General features: G+C 39.8%; 1 protein-coding gene and 1 pseudogene across 1 annotated transcript in view; one reads left to right on the top strand and one right to left on the bottom strand.

The window, feature by feature from the left end:
- The window catches only part of LOC101126097 (myomegalin), an 85609-nt gene that overhangs the window by 38977 nt on the left and 19877 nt on the right, over positions 1-26755 (bottom strand). Inside the window, 7 exon segments of the mRNA XM_063695375.1 lie at positions 4841-4926; positions 13033-13116; positions 13119-13156; positions 14579-14691; positions 16017-16155; positions 16381-16496; positions 19840-19934. Of these exon segments, the coding sequence (XP_063551445.1) occupies positions 4841-4926; positions 13033-13116; positions 13119-13156; positions 14579-14691; positions 16017-16155; positions 16381-16496; positions 19840-19934 (671 nt within the window).
- Positions 22470-24217, top strand: LOC115932952 (insulin-like growth factor 2 mRNA-binding protein 2; annotated as a pseudogene).

Genomic DNA, 26755 nt, shown 5'->3' on the forward strand with positions numbered 1-26755 from the left:
AATTGTCACTTATAAATTCATTCTGGCTATACTGCATCATTCTCAATTATTCAAGTCATCCAAATATTTGATGTGCATTTCCACAAATCATGTAGTGGCCCCCTGATTGGGGATAACTTGTAGAATTAATTATATGCTTTATATCTCCATTCAGGTCACCAATACATTGAAGAGAGCAGGGCCCAGAACAGCTTATATGGATCAACGATTGACAGAGCTGCTGGGGTTGGTGCAAAGCCACTGACTTTTGCTATTCCCCATAACAAAGTTATGTTCAAATGTAGGTCACAGGTTTGTGGTAGGGTCGATTCACAGTACGCATGTGCAATGGTGTTCAGTAGCATAGCAGTTGAGGTTGTGAAGACATGTGCACCCAGGTCAAAGAAGAAAGATCCTTAGACAAAGCCACTCAATTCCCAGGCACCCAATCTTACTTGGACTTTGTGAGCCTGAGATTTGGCAGGCTCCTGGGAATGTCTGTCTCTAAGACTCTGCTGACAGGCTTAATCAGGCTGGTGGCCATCTCCATATGTGCCCCCCAGCATTTTTGACAAAACAAAGGAATGGGGACCAAATAAAACCACTTCTGAAAGCTTATGATCCCATCCCTCATTTAAACTACGTGATGTTCTCATTCTATATAAACTCTTTCCAAGTAACTTAACTAAAACACACTTTGCCATTAGTCTTGAATGTGGGCACAGCATTATTCTTTTCTAGGCCTTAAGGGTTCCTTCTGCTTAAAAATAATGTCTAACTTTAATGAAGTTTACCCATTATTAAAGTGCCTTCTGGATATATGTTATCTTGTTCTATTAGTTTCAATATACCTATTTTCTTTAAAAAGAAAAAATTATGAACCATGAATGTTAACACCAGAAAAACCTTAAGGTACATCTGATCTAATTTCCCACTTTAAAGTGAGAAAATCAAACATTGCCTAGGGATCTGATTTTTCCCCAGGCTAATTTGGGTTTTCATATTTCCATCTCAACGTGGACTTTCTTTGGCTAACTTTAAGTTTTAAATGTAAATGCCTGAAAAGTAACTCAGGATCTAGCCTTTTCATTAGTTTTGATCATGTATGAAAGCAAATATTTCTTTCCCCCAAATGAAACCCCAGGGCTTCCAGTATTTGTAGTGGTAGTGTGAATCCATTAGGTCTATTTTTAATTATATCTCTCTTACTGGTTTTTTTTTCAGATTTCCTACTCACTTGTGATATTGCTTCATATAATTCAACTTTTTGTGTGCTGGGTTCCCATTTGCCCCACAAAGGCCTCTGTGCAAATCTGATATCCTGTTTGAATGACATTGTTTTGTTTTTACCCTATTGCTTCATATCTGTCACAAAGTAAATTAGCTTTTCTCAAACGCTCAGCATCACTAATCATTAGGGAAAGGCAAATTAAAACCATAATGAGATATCATCTCACACTTGTTAGAGTGGCATTTATCAAAAAGGCAAATGACATGTTAGAAATAATGCAGAGAAAAGGGAATACACACATTGTGAATAGGTATGTAAATTACTACATTGTGTGGAAAACAGTATGGAGTTTCCTCAAAAGACTAAAAATAGAATCTACCCTATGATCTGGTAATCCCATTTCTGGGTATATATCCAAGGGAACTGAAATGAATATGTTAAAGGTATATCTGCACTCTCGTGTTAATTACAGCATTATTCATTAATAGTCAAGATGTAGAACCAGCCTAGGTCCATCAGTAGATAAATGGGTAAAGAAAATGTGGCAGATAATACACAATGGGATACTATTTAACCTTAAAATGTTGGGGGAGAGCTCTTTTCATTTGTGACAACATGAATGAATCTGAAGGTCATTATGCTTAGTGAAATAAGCCAGGCACACATACCACATAAGCTCACCTATATGTGGAATCTAATAAAGTTGAACTCATAGAAGCAGAGAGTAGAATGGTGGTTACTAGAGGCTGGTAGAGTGGGAAGGGAGAGTAGGGGGAATTATTGATCAAAGGTATCAAAAAAAGAATAGGTCTTAAGATATATTCATACTAGGGTGACTATAGCCAATAATAATGTATATTTCAAAATAAGAGTAAATTTCCAATATCTCACCATCAAAAATGATAGGTAGGCAAGTTGATGAATATGTAATTAGCTTGGTTTACTCATTCCATATTGTTTGTGTGTATGTATACATGTGTGTGTGTATACATATGTGTGTGTGTATATATATAATCATATCATACCCCATAAATGTATATAATTACAATTTGTCAATCAAAAATAACTTTTTAAAATAGCTTTTTTCAAGTTTATCACACTTTGTCTACTAACGTCTGTTCGTTGTATTTGAATCTTGATTTTTTTTCTTTAAGAGGTGGGGGGTCTCATTATGTTGCCCAGGCTGGCCCCGAACTCGTGGGCTCGAGAGATTCTCTTGCCTCAGCCTCCTGAGTAGCTGCAACTATAGATGCACACTACCTGGGCTTGAATCTTTATTCTTGATTAACTTTTTCTCCATTACAAAACTTCACATAAAAAAAGCAACGGTTGATACTCTAGTTTCTCTCACAGCAATTTCATAGGTATTTATTATAGATCTTATATCTGCTTGAGAATAGAATTTTGTGGGAGATAATCTAGGGAAAATTACTATCATGGCCAGACTTGAGGCTTCCTGAGGTGGCTGAGTCCAAAACATAAGGAGCAAGCAACTTGTATTGGCCAAAAGGTGATTCTCACCTTGGAAGAAAGACAAGGTGGGATGTGTCTGTTAGGAAAAGCATATAAATGCTTGGAGTAGGAAGGGAGCTTGGTGTCAAGCAAAAGTTTACCTTCCAAGGACATAACAAGGAGAAGCTCAAAATCTATCTTAAGGGACCATTTTCCTGGAAACAAGCAAACAAATTTTGAGAATCTGGACACAAAACACTTATGGCAAAGTAAGCTTTATTTAATTGGTAGCAGGAGAGTCACAACCTCAAACTCCAGAAAAGATGAAGTAAATTTGCAATAATTTCATACACCAAGATTCCTCCTACCCAAAACTGAAGATGTATTTTCAAGGAAAGGTGATAGAAAGAAAAATGGTGCTTACCCAAGAGATTCTTCCATCCAGCAGGAAATATATTTTTTCTAACATGAGTCAAGCCCTGATCCAAAGGCTTGTTAACTCATAATTACACTAAGCATCTCTCCTATGCCAAGTAATGTGGCAAGTATTGTGAGGGAAATACAAATGCCCTAATGTAAAAAGTTCATTCCAGTGTAGGCTGACCTCCTCAAAATGGGCTCTGGTCCGATTCTCCATGCTAGGCTACAGGAAAGAAGGCTGAAGAAGAAGCAACTTTACAAATCAGTTTGCCTACAGTTCAGAATTAGAGCAAATGACTTGCAATACCAGGAGTACTTCAGACCACATCAATTAGAATCTGACTGTCTTCATATCTGTGTCTCCTGTTCATTTATTCTGAAGTTAATCCTGTCCCACAGTCATCATAACCATCAGTGACCAGCCAACCTCCCAATCTAGCTGTCTCAGAGTAGACATTTGTTCATCCTGCAGGTCCCTCTCTCTCACCCAAGATCCTCAATGAAATCAGAGAGTGAGGGCAGAGGGATCTGTCTGGAGGGACAGAGATGTATATAATTAAAGTCACAACCATCAGTAAGGAGGACTCAGGAGAAGCTGTTCAAGCAAAAGGAAAAGTGGAGCTCATGCAAGCACTCAAGGGAGAAGGGAAGGTCGGATACAGCTATAGCAACAAGAGGGTGATCCTATTATAAGAAGGTGATCCTACTACTATAAAGAAACTGTTGAGAACATGACATATCCCAGACAACTACTCATGTCCCCAAGTGCCAAATCCCAAAAGATTTGAGGACGCTCACTTGGGCTTTTCTTATTGGTTGATTTGATGTCTCCTCTTTTTCTTATGCAGAAGACATACAGGCAGACCCAGAAAGCCTCATTTCTTGTTTAGTTTTCCTAATAGCCCCAAGAAAGCTATCACTGGAAAGTCCAGCTGCTTGTGTGGGATATCTACCAATGATTCACTTTCTCCTTAAGAATCATAGGCACAGTCCATCTAGGAGATGAGATTGCTAAATGGCCTGGACAAAGTGGAGACATTATAGGAGTTCCAGTGAGTGCTTGTGGGATCACTATTGGTGACTTAATCTCTGAAGTCCAGATTATTCACTCTTGTAACATGCTAGTTACATCTTCACTGATGGTGGGTGGAAGCAATGTTTCAGCTCAAGTTCTGAGGTTTAACAGGGGATTGCTGTTGAAGTACCATCTGCTGATCACTGAGTCACCATGACCTCAGTGGTTTGTCAGGTTGCATAAGGTTCTCTTTGTATAATGAGATTTCACTGAGAAAGATCCTTGCTTTGGAAGCATTCCAATCTTCTTGGAGTTTCTTCCCAAGCAGGTCCTCCGCCCTGCCACCTCCCCGAGCAGCCCTTCGATGACTCCCTGTCTTCTGTGGTGCGTTTCAATTACAAAAAGCCCAAGAAGAATGTGTCCATTGTCTTGCAAGTAAAAATTATTCTGAAGCTATAGCTACAGAAAATAAACAGAGACTAATGTGGGTAGGAGGGGGCAGGAAGCAGAAGAAAGAGATACAACACAAACCAAAGGGTGGATTGGAGAGAAAAATGGGAGTGAAAACATGGGTTGGAAAGGCAGCTGGGAAGCTCAAGGAGAACAGGAAGATGACTGAGAAGTGGTTTATATAAAAAGATACCTTCTCACTCTAAGTCCACAGGGGCTGCAGGAGACCATCAGACCTCAGAAGGGCTGTGTGTCATCCACCCTGGAAGCCCCAGACCCTGACACTGACTTACTTGCTGGTGACTACGGTGTGCGGCCTCCTCAATACTGTCAGTGAACTCAGTGCTTGCATCTTTGGTGTCATCCCCTGCAGCTGCACCTGGAAACAAGTCCAGTAAAGAAAAGTGATTCCCTTCACAGATGGCTTCCAGACAGCAGGTTAAATTATACTCTTTTTGCCACCTGCCTCTCATTTCTTCCTCTCTCCATATACATGGGGAAGAAATTCTCCCTAGCCAGCAGGGCTGGAAAGAAAAATATAACTTTTTGTATCACAGACACTTTCTTACTCATACTCAAGCCTGAGCCTCACAACATAAGCTGACTTTGCCTGCACAGACCCATTTCTCAGGAGCCAACTGTCAGATGCACTGGTTACCCCACTCGAATGTCAAGAAAGCCTGAATTATTCCCCACTGCCTGGCTACATAAAAACTTTCTCTTCCATAACGTGAGTCCAACATGCCTAACCCTTTCCTCACCACTGAGTGCCTGGAGATTAGAGCTGCCCTGAATCTCTAGGAGGTATCTATTGTTGGGATCAGTTGTGCATAGGGTGACAATCTCTCTGAGGAACTTCCCTCTGGGGGTCCTGTGTCCTAGTAAGGTTCAGGTCTAGTCAAGATTCAAGACACCCAACGATTCAGTTGTTCCCTAATTTCTTCCTCTAACCTCCCTTCCTCCTCACCTCTCTCAAACTCTTATTCTATGCAGACACCCTTTGCCTGAAGGGTTTCTTGCACTGCTTTATCCCCGTGGGATTTAACCCATCCTTTCATTCTCCAAAGATGGACACAGCTACTCTAGGGCCCAAACATCTACACCTTGCTCTAAGGTACAAGTAGCTGCAGTTTGTGGTATGGGCAAAGGTCTAAGGCAGCACTGACCAAGAGAACTTTCTGCAATGACAGCAATGTTCTGTGCCAGTGTTGCCCAGTACAGTGGACACAGTCATATATGGCTATTGAGCTTTGAAATGTGAGTAGTATGGCCCACATTTCAAAGCACTGAATTTTAAATTTTATTTTATTTAAGTTAACATATTTAAATGACTACATGTATCTAGTGGCTATCCTATCGGACAGCACAAATCTAGGGTATTTCTTCCTTCTTATATTGAAATTAAGACTGTTCATACATTTTAAGACCAAGAACTATGTTTTACATTATTGTCTTTTTCGGGAAGTGTAGAAATTTATTATGGTTAATTTATCAAAGAAAATCTATTGTGACACTCACTGTGTCTTATAGAACCTCCCCAACTTAAAGAATCTTGAAATCTTGTTCTGATCCTAGCCTCGGCAACCAACCAGTTACAACTCCACTTCTGACCACTGATTAACCTGGACCTCTAAGAGATCAGGTGGTGAGTCCAAGGTTACACAACTAGCCTTCACTAGAGCTCTGCCAATAAGTCAAGACTGTGGACTCTTAGACAGAAGCCACTCACTCTTTCTTCTGGTGACAAATCAGATCTTTATCTTTGCTTCTTCCTCCAAGACCAAAGAACCTTCTGTTGAGTTCAGACATCCAGGCATGAAAGGTTCTGCCTGAATCATGAGCATTCACTACCCAATGCAGATAAGGTAAGCAGGGGCAGTTCACATCTATATATTTGCAATGGCCCAGGCTGATCTCATGGAAGTGCTAAGAGGTAGTAAGTATGCTGGTAATAACAGCTTAGGTTTCCTCATCTACACCATGAACTTTGTGTTAACTTTGGATCAAGGAAGGGTCCTGTTCAGTGTAGCCTCTACCACCTCTACCACTCAGCATCTTTAGAGGTCTGTGGCAGACAGTGTACAAGAGGAATTTCCAATACTTACTCATTCAAACCAACCCCAGAAACCATCTCACTCAGGATGCTGAGTAGAGGTGTATGGACACATTCCCTAATCTTTTGCTGCTTTAAAAACTTACCGAACCCAGGATACTAATTTACCTAGGACACCCATATCATGTTATGCTTACTTTGGAAAATCTTTCCCTGTACAACAGTAGCGATCACAATCTTTTATGTTTTTCCAGCAAAGGAAATGAATTGTCTCACTCAGTGATAGAAAACAGACTGTTCACATTATTTCTCTTTTGAACATGGGGCTAGAGAAGGATCCTGTAGTTGAAGAAAGCTCAGCTCTATGAGGTCAGGATCCTCATCCCCTACCATTGTTGCTGGGTTGTGGAGTCAAGCTGGGCCCACATCCCAGGACCATTCCTGCCAGGTTCCAGAAGCAAGAATTGGAAAGGGTGACTGTCACTGGTCTTGAAGGTTTTTATCTGACACTTTCTGCCCTCCACTTATCTTGACAGCCTTTCTGGTGCCATGTCTGCATTCTTGGATAATGCTCCATCTTACTTCACTTAAGAGCAGGATGCTATGGTTCTGGCTTCATAAGGAATTCGACAGAGACAAATAAATGCTCATCTCATCTCAACACTCTACTACACAGGGGTTTTGTTTCTTCTCCTTCATTCTCTCTTTTTTAAGCTAGCTCACAGTCTTCTTCCATTATGGCAGCTTTAAGGGTTGCTCAGCCTTTTACCAATTTGAATTAAAATGCTGAAACTTCTTCTCCCATGTTTGAGGGGTAAAGCTAAAAAATTTATAGAAAATATGGAAATAAAAGAGTAAGTTATCTCATACAAGGTCCTGAACATAAGTTTACATTAGACATCTTTTACCATTTTCCATTTTTTATTTTTATTTTTTTAATTTTAATTTTTTTTTTTTTTTTGAGATGGAGTCTCACTCTGTCGCCCAGGCTGGAGTGCAGTGGCGCGATCTCGGCTCACTGCAAGCTCCGCCTCCGGGGTTCACGCCATTCTCCTGCTTCAGCCTCCCGAGTAGCTGGGACTACAGGCGCCCGCCACCACGCCTGGCTAATTTTTTGTATTTTTAGTAGAGGCGGGGTTTCACTGTGTTAGCCAGGATGGTCTCGATCTCCTGACCTCATGATCCACCCGCCTTTGCCTCCCAAAGTGCTGGGATTACAGGCGTGAGCCACCGCGCCCGGCCCATTTTTTAAATAAATGAGAGAATTTCTCTTGTGTGGGTGATACCCTTTTCTAAACTTTCATAGCACAACGAAACACTATCTTCAGAACTAACTTCGAATACTTTGAATATCTAATTTAAAGGTACCTATGCTTTTATATTGATGACTCTTGTGCTTACTTTTTGATAAAATATAAAATAGTCTGCCACCTTTAGATTCTCTGAAAGCTAAGAATCTGTTCATTTAACTTGCTTCTTCGAGATTAAGTTTTACATGTTAGACTGCCAATTTCATCAAAAACTTTTGAGACTTCAATAAAAGTTCTCAACTTGTGGTTCTTGGAAGTTTCTAGGCTCTGAACAACACAAAATGGAGGTGATACCAAGATGTCTCTTACTTAGACTTAGAAGATTATTTTCTATCAGCTATCTAATTCTACAAAGCACACAACAATAAGCCTCTAAAACATAAGAACATAAAATCCTTGGGTGAAAATGTAAGCGTTATGCAAATATAAGGTATTCTTATCACTGAGGCAAAAATTCATACCATTGTAGAACTTTTTAAATTGAGTATGGCATAATAATTAAGAACATGAACTATGGAGATAGACTGTCTACATTTTACTTGTGCTTTTTTCGTTAGTTATGTCACTTTAGGCAAGTCATCACCTTTCCTAAGTTTCTTCATTTAATAACTAGGGGTAAGAGTATTATCCGCTCCATACTGTTGTGAACTTTAAAGGGTTTGCTGATTTTGAAGTGCTTAGAACAGCGCTTGGTACACAGTGTGTACTCAATAAATACCATCCTTAAACAATATTATTATTATTGTTATTGTAGGTAAACGGAAGTGGTCCATGGGCTTGTAAGTTAAAGGCTGAGAAAGTTGAAGGCCATAGAACCTAAATAGCATCAGCAGAAGGAAGTTGTATACTTGATGTTATTATCTGAATGATCTTGATTGATTCTACCTGCACTTCTTCATTTCTGAATACTTGTTTCTCCGGCAGGAGGCTTGAAATGACACTCTTTGCTCTCTGCCTCAAAGGACATTGCAAAAGTAAGGATTTGCCAGTAAAGTAGGTTGAACTCTTTGGACTAGGTGCCTTACAAAAAGGATTAATCATCATTAAATGATAACTGTCTTAAAACTCCAACATGCATAAATAAGCCTTAGGGGAAACCTCATGACCTCCTTTTTTGTTTTGATTTTGCTTTAGAGATGAGGTCTCATTAAGTTGCCCAGGCTGGTCTTGAACTGCTGGGCCCAAGAGATCCTCCCGCCTCAGCCTCCAAGTAACTGTGACCACAGGTGCATGCCACCACACCTGGCTCATGACATGTTCTTTAGTAATGAGTCCAAACTGGGTGGAGTCAAGACCATTTCCCCCAAATTCTACTCTGTAGTCATTATTATCTTCCTTTAAGCCATTAATATCAGATCAACAGAAAAGGAGTGATGTTTTTCCATATAGTTACTTAGAACATAGCAAGAGATCATATTTTATTCATTTTAAAAGGTGATCTGAAGAACTAAAACTTTAAGCATGAATAAGTTGGCAGTGCCAAGTGTTCTTTCCTTCGGTACCGGGCCCTTGTGTCTAATACTCTCAGCCCCATTTCACTCTGACTCCCAGGTACACTGCCATGCGTTCATTACAAGAACGCTCACATTTTCATGTCATGAACCAACTATTGCTGACTTTAATGTTATGGTGCTGTAATGTTATGGAGAGAATCAAGGAAAAGAGGCCTCCTATCAAACTACAATTTCACCTGCACATGTTCCCTTCAGGATCATAAGAAAACGATTAAGATTCCATATAGTCCTCCATAGTTTCTGCTAAGAAATAAAATTCTCTATCTAGACAGATTCTGATCATGGAACAGAAGTGGTAGAAAACTGCTGTCTGCAGTCAAACTCCTTTATGGTGTATCTTTGTCTTTAAATTGTAACATCTCTTAAGTAGCCTTAGGGCTTTCCAGCTCACATGTTTCAGAAAGTAGCTGTTTCAAGTGACTTGAGAAGGCCAAATCATAATCTAAAACACTTTTGGGGGTATGAAATCCCACTAAAATTCTGGAAAGAGTTTCTACTTCTCCAAAAGGATAATGATTCAATACAACTACAGTCTTCTATCCTTAGGCTAACCAAGGCACATGTAAATTAGGACTCCTGGGCAGACCAGGAGATAAGACCACTGCACTTATTAGTACTAGGTACTAATAATCATCAAATTTTCAATACTATAAATCAATAGAAAAGAGTTTAGGGACAATATCTATCTAAGGACATTTATTTCACTCATTAAATAAGTCCTCTTAGAGGTTCTTTTCCACTCTATAGTTCTAAAACCTACAGACTTCATCTACCCTGAACTCTTACAACCATTACTCTGCATTATTTACTATTATTTTAAAAGGAAACATGAGAAAAACAAAATCTATCATATGGATTTTTTTTCTCAATTTAAGTTCTATGCTTCCAATTAAGCATGGCCTAAGTAAAAATTTACTTCATTATTTTTATTTGAAGATTATTTTTACTCAAGCACAAGGTTCTATAAGCACAGGATGCTTTATCTAAAATTACTGTCGTGTTGAAAAATGACTGTGAAAGGTAGAATAATCCAGTATGAGAAAGAGTCTGTGCTCCTGAAGAGAAAATGGAATATTATATCACGCTAAATATTATTAAATGATGTGTCCAACCACAGCATGATCTATGTGTGGTTTATAAAATTTATCAGACTCATGTTCTCTAACCAAATGCCAAATTATCACACAAAGTTGTTAGACCAGCAAGCTCTCTCCAGACAACACTGTTTGCAAGCCTCATTCCAGCTATCTAGACCAGAAAGTTAGTACCATATTTTAGTCATATTTATGACATTAAGATCAGACTTTTAATTTATCCTGCTATCAATCTACTCTTGCTGCAGGTTGACAGAAGTAGGAGTGATTATTAACATAAACTGTAATCACTATGAGCCATTAGAAACCAAGAATCACCCAGAACTGAATCTTACTAGCGGACTCAGAAGGCTTCCTTGGTCTATTAGTAAAATTAAGGAAAGATGTTCCCTAAATGCCTTGTTGTAACGACACGACAAACTAGTCTTTGATGGGTTGATATTTCTACAGCTCCATTACCTTCTTCTTTACTTCTGGAAAGTTACAAAAAATTTTGTGCAAGAAAAGGTCTCTTAAAATTGGGAAACTAAGAAAAGTGGATGGATCGGCCTACACTTCCTATCTCCTTCCTTAAATGACTCCTTTTTCCTCAAAAGCCATTGAAACTGAAATGGCAGATTCATTAAGAGTAAGGCTTATGGCTATCAATCTTTTGCAAATGACTTAATCAGAAGATTCCAGAGTGCTTCCCCAGAAAACATTTTCTCCCTGTCCACTCTAGTTTGACTGATGCTCTATCTGTTATAGACACAGCTAAAGTTACAGAAACAGATGAAATTTAGAATGTAATACAAGCCATGTCAACATGTGAAAGAAATAAAGTGTCACGCAAAAAAAAAATATGGAAGGAAAAAAAGCTGTGCCCTACTTAGTTTAGAAAGGGTATTCAGTCACATTTATTGTACTAGAAAGCCTCAATCCCTGTTCCCAAATTCCATGTTTAAAGTAATTGGAACCTTGGCTTCTGACCTAGGAAACTTAAAACCAGAGGAAATAAATACAAATTCATGATGTTGAACCCACAAAGCTGCAAAGCAATTTTGGTTACTTTTCACACTATGGACATTCAAGACATCAGAAATACAATCTCTGGTGTCCCTCTCCTTATACCTGTCGTGTTGCCACAAGAAAGCATTGAGACAATGATTAAAACTATAAACATACATCTGTAACATTTCTTTCTAAACTATTCAAGCACTTCAAAGCCTGAAGCCTATTACTGTTATATGGAGAAAAGTATACGTACTAAATAGTGAAAAACATAGGATCCTATCTAGTGCCACAAATGGAAGAAGCAATACCCTCTTCTGGCTATAGTTATTTGGTGAAACACTGAATATAAAGAGGGATACTATATTTGAAATTATCTTTGTAAACAGAGAATTCTGACTCTGGAAGACCATTCTAGAAGTCATGTTCTGACTAAATAGCATGACCTTGGTTTAAAGAAACCTAAAGGAATCAATAAAGAACAAATTTTAAGTAGAATTGAATCTGTACTTAATCTAATTTCACTTGTGTACAACAGTCAACTCTGAGACAGTATTGGAGATAAAAGTTGACTATGATCACTTTCATAGTTTTTGCCTCTGTTCTTTAACTTGGCCTTCCCAATACTTGCAGTCTACTATTACAAGACTACTCTCCTGGTTTTGATTACCTTCTGATAAGGATTATACCACTTTTGCGAAGTCATTCTTATAGACTCTCCATCTCTTTCCTGCTCTCTCATCTTAAAACTTGTATTCTTTTGATTTAAAAAATGCTTGGCTGGGCACGGTGGCTCATGCCTGTAATCAAGGCACTTTGGGAGGCTGAGGTGGGCAGATCACGAGGTCAGGAGATCGAGACCATCCTGGCTAACACAGTGAAACCCCGTCTCTACTAAAAATACAAAAAAATTAGCCGGGCATGTTGGCCAGAATCTGTAGTCCCGGTTACTTAGGAGGCTGAGGCAGGAGAATGGCATGAACCCAGGAGGCAGAGCTTGCAGTGAGCCGAGATTGCACCACTGCACTCCAGCCTGGGCAACAGAGCGAGACTCCATCTCAAAAAAAAAAAAAAAAAAAATGCTCTCAGAGGAGTTGACTGAATGGCAAAAATAATACACACACATGCATTTATGATATGATATGGAACATATGAAATGGATTGTAAAAGTGGGGGAACAATAAACTTTATTGGCTCACAGAAGGGATGAGGCAATGAGAAGGGGCTAGGGATAAGAATGAATAAAAGTGGAAAAACTAATACACTTTGCAACCTCCACCATTCAATTTAGGGATTGATATGTATGTACAGTGAGATCCATGTAGGCTAAAGTGAGTTTCACTTTGTAGTTGATGCTACTTGTACCAGTTCTATCATTAGTAAGTCACCGTTTAATTCTGCCAAAGTCAGACAAGGATCTTTCTGGTTAGTGCAAACAAGGTTTTCCATCCTGGGCTGCAGTCTGACCCGCCAGTGCTCAGTAGGCAAGCTTGTGATGAATTTGCACACTTTCCAGTTCCCTACCTCCAGTGGTGGCCAGGGTCTCCGGCCTGTTTAAGCGCTCCAAGCTTCTTCCAAGAACTTCTAGCCGACTGCGTAACACCTGAGCCCTTCCAGTTCCACCTGCAGAGTTCGGTCTCTCTCAGAGCTGATTAAACATGCCACATGGAAGGAAAATGGATTAGCCATCAACTGTAGTGAGTCCACATTTGCTTCCAAAGAACCAACAATGCCACTTTGAGCCACACGACTTTGTAAAGTAATTATTCTCCAGGACACAATAAATGAATGTAGTCTTTGTGTGGCATTTGTGTTCACTGTTGATAGATTAGTAAGGACTGTTGCTTTTTTTAAAAGCTTGCCCCTTATGCTAGATTCTGGGCCAATTTCACATAAAATTATAGCTCCTAAGACTTATTTCACACCCCTGTAGCCCAAACAAGAGAAATTTCATTATTTGACTAAAAGCTTTTGTTTCTGAAAAACTAAAACCCAGGACAAACTAAATATAAACTGGAGCAAGACTGAGCCAAGTAGAACCACTACTGAAGATATTTGTTTTCTCATTTGTTATCAAACTTAACGGTGGGATGGTGTGCTGAAAAGGAATCTGGTTCATAAAAACTAAAGCTGCAGAGGTTCTTTAAAAACTAACGCAATCAACTGGTCCTATCATACCTTTCCTCTGCCTTCATTTTCCTGGTAGAAAGAAAACATTTTTAAAGCCCAACAATAAATTACAAGAAACTGAATAGCAAAAATAATAATAATAATAAAAATTGAAAAAGAGTAAAAGGGGCTAGTAGGGAAGGCAAAACGAGGGGGAAAAAAATGAAGAGAATAGAAAATGATCCAGAGAGGTATCATATATGTGACCAAAAATCAAGAGGTAGAAGAAACTATATTCATCATGATAGTTATCGGTGGTCCCAGGATGATATTAGCCATCCCAATTAATATATTTTCTTTGATGATATTAAATGAATATCAGTCCCCATTGTAGCCTTACCTTTTTTTTTTTTTGAGACAGAGTCTTGCTCTGTCGCCCAGGATGGAGTGCAGTGGTGTGATCTCGGCTCACTGCAACCTCTGCCTCCTAGGTTCAAGTGATTCTCCTGCCTCAGCCTCCTGAGTAGCTGGGACTATAGGCGTGCACTACCTCACCCAGCTAATTTTTCTATTTTTAGTAGAGACAGGGTATAGCCTTATGTTTATAATAGAACAGGCTTTAACAGGACATGGATCACAGAAAAGAAATGAACATACATTGAGTGCTTACTACATGCAAGGCATTGTTTTAGACACCAAAGCTGTCTTCTTATTTAATCTCTGCAATAGCTGTGTGAAACAGGCGCTATTCCCGACTTAAGATTTTGACACTGAGGCTCAGAGCAATCCATAAAACAAATGACAAAGTGGGTAGCCCCGGTAATTGTCCCTCTTTTTTCTCCCCTCTTCAGTATCATAAGCATCTGCACTTAATGAAGAATAAAAGGCATAAAAATAATACAATAGTAAAAGAAATAAAAATTTCAATAAAGAATAAAAGAAAAAACAGCCACTCTCTTACCTCTCTGGATGGGCATGGAACTTCACCAGACTGCTATAGAACTGTCTCTCTGCTTGTAAGGCCTCATTGAGCCGACTCCGTTCATCTACTAGTCCTTCTAGCATCAGCAGCAACTGAGAAAAGAAGAGAGAAGAAGCAATACGCAAATGGCACAGTGAGACATGAAACCACAGTTAATCCTGAGAAACAAGAAAATGCATTAGCATGTACTATGATTTAAAAAGCCCACTATCTTAGTACTTAAGCTTTTGATACTATTTTATAATTTTCAAATCAATGTCATATTACCTTTTTTTTTATCTTTAAAACCTGTAAGGTAGAATTCAAACATGGGAGCAAAAAGAAGAAAAAGGAGAGAAGCCAGAAGCACAGGAAAGCAGCCAAGAGAAAGGAGTAAGAGGGAAACAGGACAGGCAAGAGGGAAATGTATATAATAGGACTTACTAGTATTCTTCATTCATTCAATTAATATTTACTGAGCACCTTCTATGGGACAGACTCTGTTCTAGGTTCTAGGGGAAAGCTTACTATCTAGTGGAGGAAAAAGACAATCATTAATCATAGATGTGTGTCACTGTGAGTGTAATAAATGCTATAAAGATAATGAGCTATGATAATGTATAACCAACAGAGTTGTTTAAGGTAGAGTTAAAAGCCAGAAAGGAGTGAGGTGAGTAGTTAGTGAGACAGATGATAATGGAGACAGGGAGCACAGGCAAGTAAGTCTTTTGGAAAAGTCTGGCATTGAAGAAAGGTTAAACGGGGCTGTAGCTACAAAGAAATCGGGGCAAATGTAGGGGTTTCTTTCTCTTTTTTTTTTTTTAAGTGGGAGAGATCTGAACATGGTTAAATGCAGACAAAAGAGAAAGATTCAGTTGAGGGAGGTGACTTAGGTATGAGTGTGAGAGATAACTATTGGTATGTGTCCAAAAGAATTGCTGCTCTTTTCAGAACTACAAATGTCAGAAAGGGGCATCTATAGCTGCTACCGACCAAAGTAGAAAACTTTAGAGCACAGTTTCTCTATGAAATACCATCAACTAACCCTCCACAAATAGCTGAGATTGACAGCTTTACCATGGTTTATTTCACAGTAGAAAAATAAGGTTTGAGCCAGGCGTGGTGGTGTGCATCTGCAGCTCCAGCTACTCAGGAGGCTGAGGCAGGAAGATTCCTTGAGCCCCAGAGTTTGAGGCTGCAGTGAGCCGTGATCATACCACTGCACTCCAGCCTGGGTGACACAGTAAGACCCTGTCTCAATGTGGTGACTCATGCCTGTACGTAATTCCAGCACTTTGAGGGGCTGAGGAGGATGGATCACTTGCAGTCAGTAGTTCAAGACTAGCCTGACCAACATGGTGAAACTCCATCTCTACTAAAAAAAATACAAAAAAAAAAAAGTAAATAAATAAATAAGGTTTATATTCCAATAACTTACCTGTTGTCTTCGGTTTCCTGAAATTTCTTGACCCTGGGATTCTACTGAAGCAGCTTTTTCCCGAAGAAGTAAGACTTCCTGGGTCAGGCGTTCCATAGCTGGTATGTCTTCAAGATCAACCAGTTGCATTTGCAGGTCCCAGAAGTCAAAAAATAAGTGTGGATGTGAAAATAGTAATAAAAGGATTACTCAGCAGAGGAGCACAGGAACAAATGTTCTTGAAATGTTCTGCCTATACTTTCAACTGGGATATTGATAATCACTGGCCAAGGGATTCTATGTGTGCAAACATTGTCTGAAGATGCCCTACAGGTATTCTGAGCTGTGAACATTTCCAATGGTCTTTAAAAAGTTTTGAAAGACCTTTATGAGATCTTCTTTAATCTGTATGTTCCTGGTCAGAGACTCCATATCAGCAGCCTGCACCTGCGGCTCTTCTTCCTGCACAGCCATCATGGACTGTAGAGCAGAAAGTTCCATCTGTGAAAAGAGGAAACAATGTCTGCCATGTTTACATTTTAACACTGAGGCAAATGCTTTTGCATATCTATCACTATCAGCCAGTAATGGAAAAGAAAATGAGAACATGAATAGGGCTCTACAGCATCAAATCAATAATCCATGCAGTATGGTAACAAAGGATGTTTTATGGGAAGATGTCATAGTCGTTCTTAATGATGTCTTCCACTTTAGCTGGCACTATAAAACACATCAAATTCATTTAACAAGCTTATTATGATACTGAAAAAGAATGGTCACCATTAGCAGAAGCAAGAAGAGATGAAGTTTTTATGTATTTCACCTAACACGAAAAAAATGATAGCATTAGGATATCTCCATTTTGCAACTCTTAATGAATTAATGGATAAGGCATCAAACAGCAACAGCTGCTAACATCATGAGAGATCACCAAACATTACATGCCTCCTGATGGAAGAACACGCCACCACCTATGAAGAAATATTGCCAAAAGCTGGCACTACATGCCCTAAACTTTCAGTGTTCTCACCAGAAAATGACAAGTACTTGCTTACGACAAAGTTCATTAAAAATCATGATAATAGGCAGAGTGCGGTGGCTCACGCCTGTAATCCCAGCACTTTGGGAGACTGAGGTGGGCGGATCACGAGGTCAGGAGTTCGAGACAAGCCTGACCAACATGGTGAAACCCATCTCTACTAAAAATACAAAAATTAGCCAGGTGTGTTGGTGTGTGTCTGTAATCCCAGCTACTCAGGAGGCTGAGGCAGAAGAATCGCTTGAACCCGGGAGGCGGAGGTTGCAGTGAGCCGAGATCACGCCACTGCACTCCAGCCTGGCAACAGAGCGAGACTCCGTCTCAAAAAAAAAAAAAAAAAAAAAAACTTCATAATAACAATAGCTGCTAATGCTTACTATGCCCCGGGTGCTCTAATAAATGCTCTGTGTATATTTAATCCTTTTAACAAACCTAGTGATCTGGCTCCTGCCTACTTTTCCTACTTTAATATCTGCCATTTCACTGCTCACTCATGACTCTGTAGGCACACTAGACTTTTTCTGTTCCAGGAACACCAGACTTTCTCTTGACTCGGCCTTTACAACTACTACTCCCTTTGCCTGAAATATCTTTCCCAGGGCTGCCTCCTTTTCATCCTTAGGTCCCAGCTTAAGTGCCATCTGCTCAGAGAAGCCTTCTTTGGCCACCCTATTTAAGATGGTCTCCATCCATGTTGCTTTCTACCATTTCCCTCATTATCACTTACTATATAATTATAATGTTTATTTATTTATTGTCTGTATCTCCCCAGGAGAAATTAACTACATAGAGCCAGAGACCTTACTGATTTCATTCACTACCTCATTCCCAGCACTAGCCCAAGCTTAGAGAAGGTCCCCATATAGCTAATGAATGAATGAGTGAATCCTCACAACAATCCTATGAGATAACTACTCTTTGATTTATATACAAGGTGACTTCTTCTACTCTTCAATTTACAGACAAGGTGATTGAGTCTCAGAGAAATTAAGGAACTTGTTCAAAAATCACAGGGCTTGCTAGTAAGTGGTAAACCCAGAACGTGAACTCAGGGAAGCTGACTCAGAGCCACTAGGTTATAATGTCTTTCCTGTAGATACCACATATCCATACAATCTTTATGGTAAGGACCAGTTATTTTAAATAAACCCTTTAAAGGAATTTAGCAATAGCTAAATATCACTCACTCAAAATATCTATTCATAGGCATTACAATTTCATGATCCTGAAAACAGGACAGAATCAAAAAGTAACATCACTCTGGATTTGATAAATGTGACAAAAACAGGAAGAGGATGTGGAAACTAAAATATCTGATATGAATACTCAGATAACGGCTAAGGTAGAACCACAAAAAGGAAAGAAGACTAGGGGATTTTTAAAACTGGTATTTCTTAAATGCCACACATTCTCATATCCTGAAAACTAATTGAGTCATAAAACATGAGTCTGTAAGCAGAAATATGGTAATGAAATCAAAAGATAAAATATGATAATTCTGTCACAAATACAAACACAGGTTTTATATTATATATCTAGCTATGGCAAAAGGTAGAAAAAAACTAAGAGCTATTTGGACTAGCTAGCTAAACTGAATTTAAGAAGCCATGACATTGAGTGATCTTCTAAAAGAGATGCCAACATAGTAACAAACAAGCTTTTAGTTTCAGTCTGTAACTCTGCGCTGTGGTCCTAGTATTTCTTCAACATCATAGTTGAATATGCAACTAGCTGTGGAGGAAAGGCAGGGGGAAGGGAATCTCTAAGGTTTAAAGGTCTCTTCTAAAAAAATTGAAGAGAACTCTATGCTAGAGAGAGTTAAAGCATAAGGTGGGAAAAATGTGCTCTAGGAAATGAATCTTCTTAGGAAGTATGTGAAGTCACAAAAGGCTTGAGTTTGAATCACAGCTCTGGCATTTATTGGTTACATGACTATTCTCCATTCCCATTTTAAAAGAGAAATCAGTGTTTCAGCTTCTTTGTCTATAATAATTGGGCCGACACCACTTACTTTGTGTAGAGTTGTGAGCATTAGTGTTAATTTAAATTAACACTAGCACAGTACATTGCACATGAATACTCGATAAACATTGGTTATACTCAAATTTCTCTTGTTTAATGTTTCTAAAACTAATTTCATGGGTCTAATGTCATAACTCTAAGCAGCAATCACACAACACTTCCTTTTTTCACTAGTGCTTTACAATTATTATTATTATTATTATTATTATTATTATTATTATTATTATCTTGGAGGCGGAGTTTTGCTCTTGTTGCCCAGGCTGGAGTGTGATGGCACGATCTCAGCTCACTGCAACCTCCGCCTCCCAGGTTCAAGCGATTCTCCTGCCTGAGGCTCCCAAGTAGCTGGGATTACAGGTACCCGCCACTACACCCGGCTAATTTTTGTATTTTTAGTAGAGACGGGGTTTCGTCATATTGGCCAGGCTGGTCTTGAACCCCTGACCTCAAGTGATCCGCCCACCTCGGCCTCCCAAAGTGCTGGGATTACAGGCATGAGCCACTGCACCCAGCCTTTACAATTATTTTATTCCAGTTAGCAATGGGGAGAGAGGGTTATGTTTTTCCAGCACTTAATAAGTTTTAATGGTCCCAATCTAAAAACAGGAGCATCTTTTTGACATAATGTATATATAAAATAACTTATCTCCAAAAAGAAAAAAGTCATACCTAGCATTTGGACTCAGATATTATACTTGGAGAATTATATGCTTTTAAATATAAACTATTTTGAAAGAAAAAATAATAGGGATTTAGAAATTAAAACTTGACTAGAAAACTCACCTGACTTTCTCTTTCTTTTTTAGCCATGAGTTCAAGTTCCTCTTTGGCAGTACTCAGTTCTTTTTCCACCAGCCCTTTAACTGTGTCCAACTCTCCTAAAATGAAAATATAGCACTAGTTTTAATTGCTATTAACATAATGTGGTAGCTGCTGCCTCCTTTGAGTAATTTACAGAGGACACATTCCAATAATAAGAAAAAAGAAAACATACACACAGATTGTTCTTTGTAGCATTATTTATCATAGCAAAATACTGCAATCATCCTAGATGTGATAAAGATTGAATAAACTATAGTATATTCACAGATGGCACTATATACTGATGTAAAAAATGAATAAGGATGATCTTTACGAACTTTCATGGAGTGATTTTGAGATTTGAAGAATATGTTAAGTAAAACAAGCTATATGCTTAAGAATACATCTAAGGTAGTAGGTTTTATATTAGGAAAGAGGGGAAATAATGTACAGATATACATCACATATACACAAATGATTCATTTGCTTATTTTTGCAAAAAGATATACAGGAAGAATAACCCAGAAATGAAACTGATTACCTGAAGGAGATGAGTGGAAACAGGAGAGAAGGGATAGGGAAATATGGGACATCTGAGTATATTGTTTTATATACCGGAGTTTTAAACTGTGTAAATGTTTAATTTTTAAGTGTAAGTCAGCTTGACAATGAATGGGAGAGAAAACATCTAAAACTGAATACTAATATAAATAAATAAATCTATATAGCAAATAGATAATAAAACTACCCAGAAGATAATAAAAAAATTAATCCAAATAATTTTTGAACTCACTACTCTAACTGAACACTGTCAGTGCAAAATATCCTAAGGATAAAAAGAATTACAAAAAAATCTTAAATATTACTTAATACATTTATTGTTGATGGTAGTATTTATGTAGCAATTCTGAAACTACTTTTGCATATTATAGTATTCTGCAAATGTGTAAATATTTTGAAACATATTGATGCTATAAGTAACTAGGGCTCTCAAGGAGATATAAATATGAAATGAGGGAAAAAAGAACCTATATTGTTAAACTGGAATTACAGAAGTCAGTATCAAATCTTCAAATCTTCATTATGTATACAAATACACACATACATACTTAAAAATATTCATTGCTAGCTCTGTTCTCTTAAAAGGGCCTAGAAGCAAAAGGCATTCATGTAGCAATGGACACATCTTGTGTCCACATCATAGTTTCTGAATGCCATTACCCACCAAAAGGAACCAGGGAGCTCTTCAGGATAATGGCTGATTCTGGGACTGAGGCAGGTAAAGCAAAAGGTAATCACAGAACATCTTATTGTGCCAGAAACTATGAAACTATGCTAAAAAAAAACAAAACAAAACTGATGGGCATATGGCAAAGGGTCAGAGAAACAGCTTGATGAGGCTCCCACTGACCAAATGTGGGTTAATTTGAGCATTAAAGGAAATAATGACCAAAATCAATAATATAATGATCTTTAAAACTCCACATTGATAAAAACAAATGGGGTATAGAGATAAGGAAAGGACAGCTCTTCTTTATAAATAACACCCACAAATAAACAAAGAAGAAATTTTACAAACAAAATCGTAATTTTTTTTTTTTTTTTTTTTTTGAGACTGAGTCTTGCTCTGTCCTCCAGGCTGTAGTGCAGTGGGGCAATCTCTCCGCTTTCCAGGTTCAAGCAATTCTCCTGCCTCAGTCTCCTGAGTAGCTGGGATTATAGGCATGCACCACCAAGCCTGACTAATTTTTGTATTTTTTAGTAAAGACAGGGTTTCACCATGTTGGCCAGGCTGGTCTCAAACTCCTGAGCTCAAGTGATCTGCCTGCCTCAGCCTCCCAAAGTACTGGGATACAGGCATGAGCCACCGTGCCCAACCCTGAAAATCACTATTTTTAAACTACCAACGTAGTTTACATTCAGCCAGCAGATCACTTATATACTAAGGGGGAAATAAACCTTTTACAATGGAGAGATTTGGCAGCGACAACTTTAACCAAATGATTAAATTTAATATCACCAGGGATAATACAAACTGATTATCACGCACTGATGTGATGCACTAAAAAAGATATCATCCAGGCCATGGGCGGTGGCTCACGCTTGTAATCCTAGCACTTTAGGAGGCCGAGGTAGGTGGATCACTTGTGGCTAGGAGTTCTAGACCAGCCTGGCCAACATGGCAAAACCCTGTCTCTAAGAAAAAAATACAAAAAAACTAGCCAGGCATGGTAGTGCATGCCTGTAGCTCCAGCTACTTGGGAGGCTGAGGCGGGTCCCGATCGCTTGAAACTGGGAGGCAGGCAGGCAGCCAGGCAGGATGGACGGAAGGAAAGAAGGAAGGAAGGAAGAAAGGGAGGAAAGATAGATGTCATCCATATGGTATTCCTGCCAAAAATGTTTAACTCTAATCTAACCATGAGGAAACAATCACAGCTAAATTGAGGAATATTATCTGGCCTGGATTCTTCAAAAATGCCAATCTCGGTTTCTGCCCCCAGGCAGGGCCGGGCGACCTCGGTGGGGGAAGCCAGGCAGAGAATGCGGGTGGGTAGCGGGAGGGCGGAGGGTGGGAAGGGCTGGCGGAGGAGGAGGAGGAGGAGAGACGAGGGCAGCGGAGGAGAGGAGGGCAGAGGAGGAGGCGAGGAGCGCCGGGTACCAGGCCGGGGGAGCCGCGGGCTCTCGGGGAAGAGACGGATGATGAACAAGCTTTACATTGGGAACCTTAGCCCTGCAGTCACCGCCGACGACCTCTGGCAGCTCTTTGGGGACAGGGAGCTGCCCCCCGCAGGACAGGTCCTGCTCAAGCCCGGCTATGCCTTCGTGGACTATCCCGACCAGAACTGGGCCATCCGCGCCATCGAGACTCTCCCCGGTCAAGTGGAATTGTATGGGAAAATCATGGAAGTTGATTACTCAGTCTCTAAAAAGCTAAGGAGCAGGAAAATTCAGATTCGAAACATCCCTCCTCACCTCCAGTGGGAGGTGTTGGATGGACTTTTGGCTCAATATGGAGCAATGGAGAATGTGGAACAAGTCAACACAGACACAGAAACTGCTGTTGTCAATGTCACGTATGCAACAAGAGAAGAAAATAGCCATGCAGAAGCTAAGCGGGCATCAGTTTGAGAACTAGCCCTTTAAGATTTCCTACATCCTGGATGAAGAGGTGAGCTCCCCTTCGCCCCCTCAGCGAGCCCAGCGTGGGGACCACTCTTCCCAGGGAGCAAGGCCACGCCCCTGGGGGCGTTTCTCAGGCCAGACAGATTGATTTCCTGCTGCGGATCCTGGTCCCCACCCAGTTTGTTGGTGCCATCATCAAAAAGGAGGGCTTGACCATAAAGAATATCACTAAGCAGACCCAGTCCCAGGTAGACATCCATAGAAAAGAGAACTCTGGAGCTGCAGAGAAGCCTGTCACCATCCATGCCACCCCAGGTGGAATTTCTGAAGCATGCCGCATGATTCTTGAAATCATGCAGAAAGAGGCAGATGAGACCAAACTAGCCGAAGAGATTCCTCTGAAAATCTTGGCCCACAATGGCTTGGTTGAAAGACTGACTGGAAAAGAAGGCAGAAATTTGAAGAAAATTGAACATGAGACAGGGACCAAGCTAGCAATCTCATCTTTGCAGGATTTGAGCATATACAACCAGGAAAGAACCATCACTGTGAAGGGCACAGTTGAGGCCTGTGCCAGTGCTGAGATAGAGATTATGAGGAAGCTGCGTAAGACCTTTGAAAATGATATGTTGGCTGTTAATATGCACTCCGGATACTTCTCCAGCCTGTACCCCAATCACCGGTTTGGCCTGTTCCCGTATCATCACTCATCCAGAGCAAGAGATTGTGAATCTCTTCATCCCAACCCAGGCTGTGGGCACCATTATCGGGAAGAAGGGGGCACACATCAAACAGCTGGTGAGATTCGCCACAGCCTCCATCAAGATCGCCCCTGAGGAAGGCCCAGACGTCAACAAAAGGATGGTCATCATCACCTGGCCACCGGAAGCCCAGTTCAAGGCCCAGGTACGAATCTTTGGGAAACTGAAAGAAGAAAACTTCTTTAACCCCAAAGAAGAAGTGAAGCTGGAAGCCCATATCAGAGTGCCCTCTTCCACAACTGGCAGGGTGATTGGCAAAGGTGGCAAGACCGTGAATGAACTGCAGAACTTAACCAGTGCAGAAGTCATCGTGCCTCGTGACCAAACGCCAGATGAAAATGAGGAAATGATCGTCAGAATTATTGGACACTTCTTTGCTAGCCCGACTGCACAGCACAAGATCAGGGAAACTACAACAGGTGAAGCAGCAAGAGCAGAAATACCCTTAGGGAGTCGCCTCACAGCACAGCAAGTGAGGCTCCCACAGGCACCAGCAAAATAACGGATGAATGGAGCCCTTCCAACACCTGACAGAATGAGACCAAACACAGCCAGCCAGATCGGGAGCAAACCAAAGACCATCTGAGGAATGAGAAGTTTGCGGAGGCTGCCACGGACTCTGAAGAGGCCCTGAGAATTCCAGGGGCCAAGGAGGGGTGGGGAAGGTCAGCCAGGTTTGCCAGAACCACCGGACCCACCTCCCGCCCCCCAGGTCTTCTGCAGGCTTCAGCCATCCACTTCACCATCCACGCAGATCTCTCCTTAACTCCCACAACGCTATCCCTTTTAGTTGAACTAACGTAGGTGAATGTGTTCAAAGCCAAGCAAAATGCACACCCTTTTTTTGTGGTAAATCATCTCTGTACATGTGTGTACACATTAGAAGGAGAAGATGTTAAGATATGTGGCCTGTGGGTTACACAGGGTGCCTGCAGCAGTAACATATTTTAGAAATAATATATCAAATAACTCAACTGACTTCAATTTTTAGTCAATCATTAATTTTTTTTTCTTTTTAAAGAGAAAGCAGGCTTTTCTAGACTTTAAAGTCTTTCTTTGGGAGGTCTCATGGTATAGAGAGGAGCTTTGAGGCCACCCACACAAAATTCACCCAGAGGGAAATCTCCTGGGAAGGACACTCACAGCAATTCTGGATCACCTGTGTATGTCAACAGAAGGGATACCATCTCCTTCAAGAGGAAACTCTGTCACTCCTCATGCCTGTCTAGTTCATACACCCATTTCTCTTTGCTTCACAGGTTTTAAACTGGATTTTTGCATACTGCTATATAATTCTCCGTCTCTCTCTGTTTATCTCTCCCCTCCCTCCCCTCCTCTTCTTCTCTATCTCCATTCTTTTGAATTCCCTCATCCCTCCACCTCAATCCCGTATCTACGCAGCCCACCCCCCTCCCAGGCAAAGCAGTGCTCTGAGTATCACATCACACAAAAGGAACAAAAGTGAAACACACAAACCAGCCTCAACTTACACTTGGTTACTCAAAAGAACAAGAGTCAATGGTACATGTCCTAGCGTTTTGGAAGAGGAAAACAGGAACCCATCAAACCAACCAATCAACCAAACAAAGAAAAAATTCCACAATGAAAGAATGTATTTTGTCTTTTTGCATTTTGATGTATAAGCCATCAATATTCAGCAAAATGATTTCTTTCTTTAAGGAAAAATGTGGAGGAAAGTAGAAATTTACCAAGGTTGCTGGTCCAGGGCATTAAATTTACAGATATTTTAAATGAGAAAAACACACAGAAAAAGCTACCTCAGGTGTTTTTTACCTCAGCACCTTGCTCTTGTGTTTCTCTTAGAGATTTTGTAAAACTGATAGTTGGAACATTTAAAAAATTTTTTTAATAAAAATGAGTTGGAAAAAATGTAAGATATCAACTGCCAGCCTGGAGAAGGTGACAGTCCGAGTGTGCAACAGCTGTTCTGAATTGTCTTCTGCTAGCCAAGAACCTATATGGCCTTCTTTTGGACAAACCTTGAAAATGTTTATTTAAAAAAAAAAGATGACAAAGAAAAACAGACAGAGATAATATTGGAGATGTCCTGAATTTTAATAGGGTATGCGCCATTAGGACTTTTTGTGCTAAAGGATGAACATGTAATGTTTTATGTGAATAAGCCATTATACCACCAGACTGCAATGCCAGTTTCCTCTACTGCAAACAGTGTTCTGTGACAAAAAAAGAAAAGAAAAGAAAACAAATATATCCAGCTAACAAGAGAGAAAAAAAAAATGCCAATCTCACTAAAGAAAAAAAAAAAGCTAGACAATTGTTCTAGATTAGAGACTAAGAGACATGACAACTAAGCACAATGCATAACCCCTGGGTTGGGGGAAACCAAAGTAGCTATACAGAACATTATGGGGACAACAGGAACTCTGAATGTGGACTGTATATTAGATACTAAGCCTACATCAAGATTAAGTTTTCTGAGTGTGATAATTATATTGTAGCTATGTAGGAGAATGCCCTTCTTCTTAGGCAATACTTACTGAAGTATTCAGGAATAAAGTGTCATGATTTCTGTAAGAAATTCTCCAATGGTTCAGAAAATACATTACAACTACATATGTGTGTGTAATAGAAAGAAAAAAGGCAAATGTGGCAGAATGTTAATAACTGGTAAGTCTGAATAAAAATGTCTAGGAGTATTCACTATACTATTTTTGCCACTTTCCTGTAGGTTTGAAATTTCCAAAATAAAAAACTTTAGGGAAAAGTATACTTTTTTAAAAAGGCAAATAAAGAATAAATAAAACAAATTCAACATTCTTTTACTCTTTGATTAGTGTAAAGCTTTCCTACTAGAGAATGACTACTTGTAAGACTTTTCTAAACCGTTCCCTGAATGGGGCTAGGCTTGGCAAATAACTCAATGTACATTGCCTACCCTTCCTAACGGTTTAATGTAGGTGATGTCAAGTTACAGTGAGTGGCCCCAGACTTGAAAGATACCCGGAAAAAGGTGTCAGCTCATGGCCCTGCTG

This window comes from Gorilla gorilla, chromosome 1 (genome assembly GCF_029281585.2).
Source record: "Gorilla gorilla gorilla isolate KB3781 chromosome 1, NHGRI_mGorGor1-v2.1_pri, whole genome shotgun sequence".
Lineage (NCBI taxonomy): Eukaryota > Metazoa > Chordata > Mammalia > Primates > Hominidae > Gorilla > Gorilla gorilla.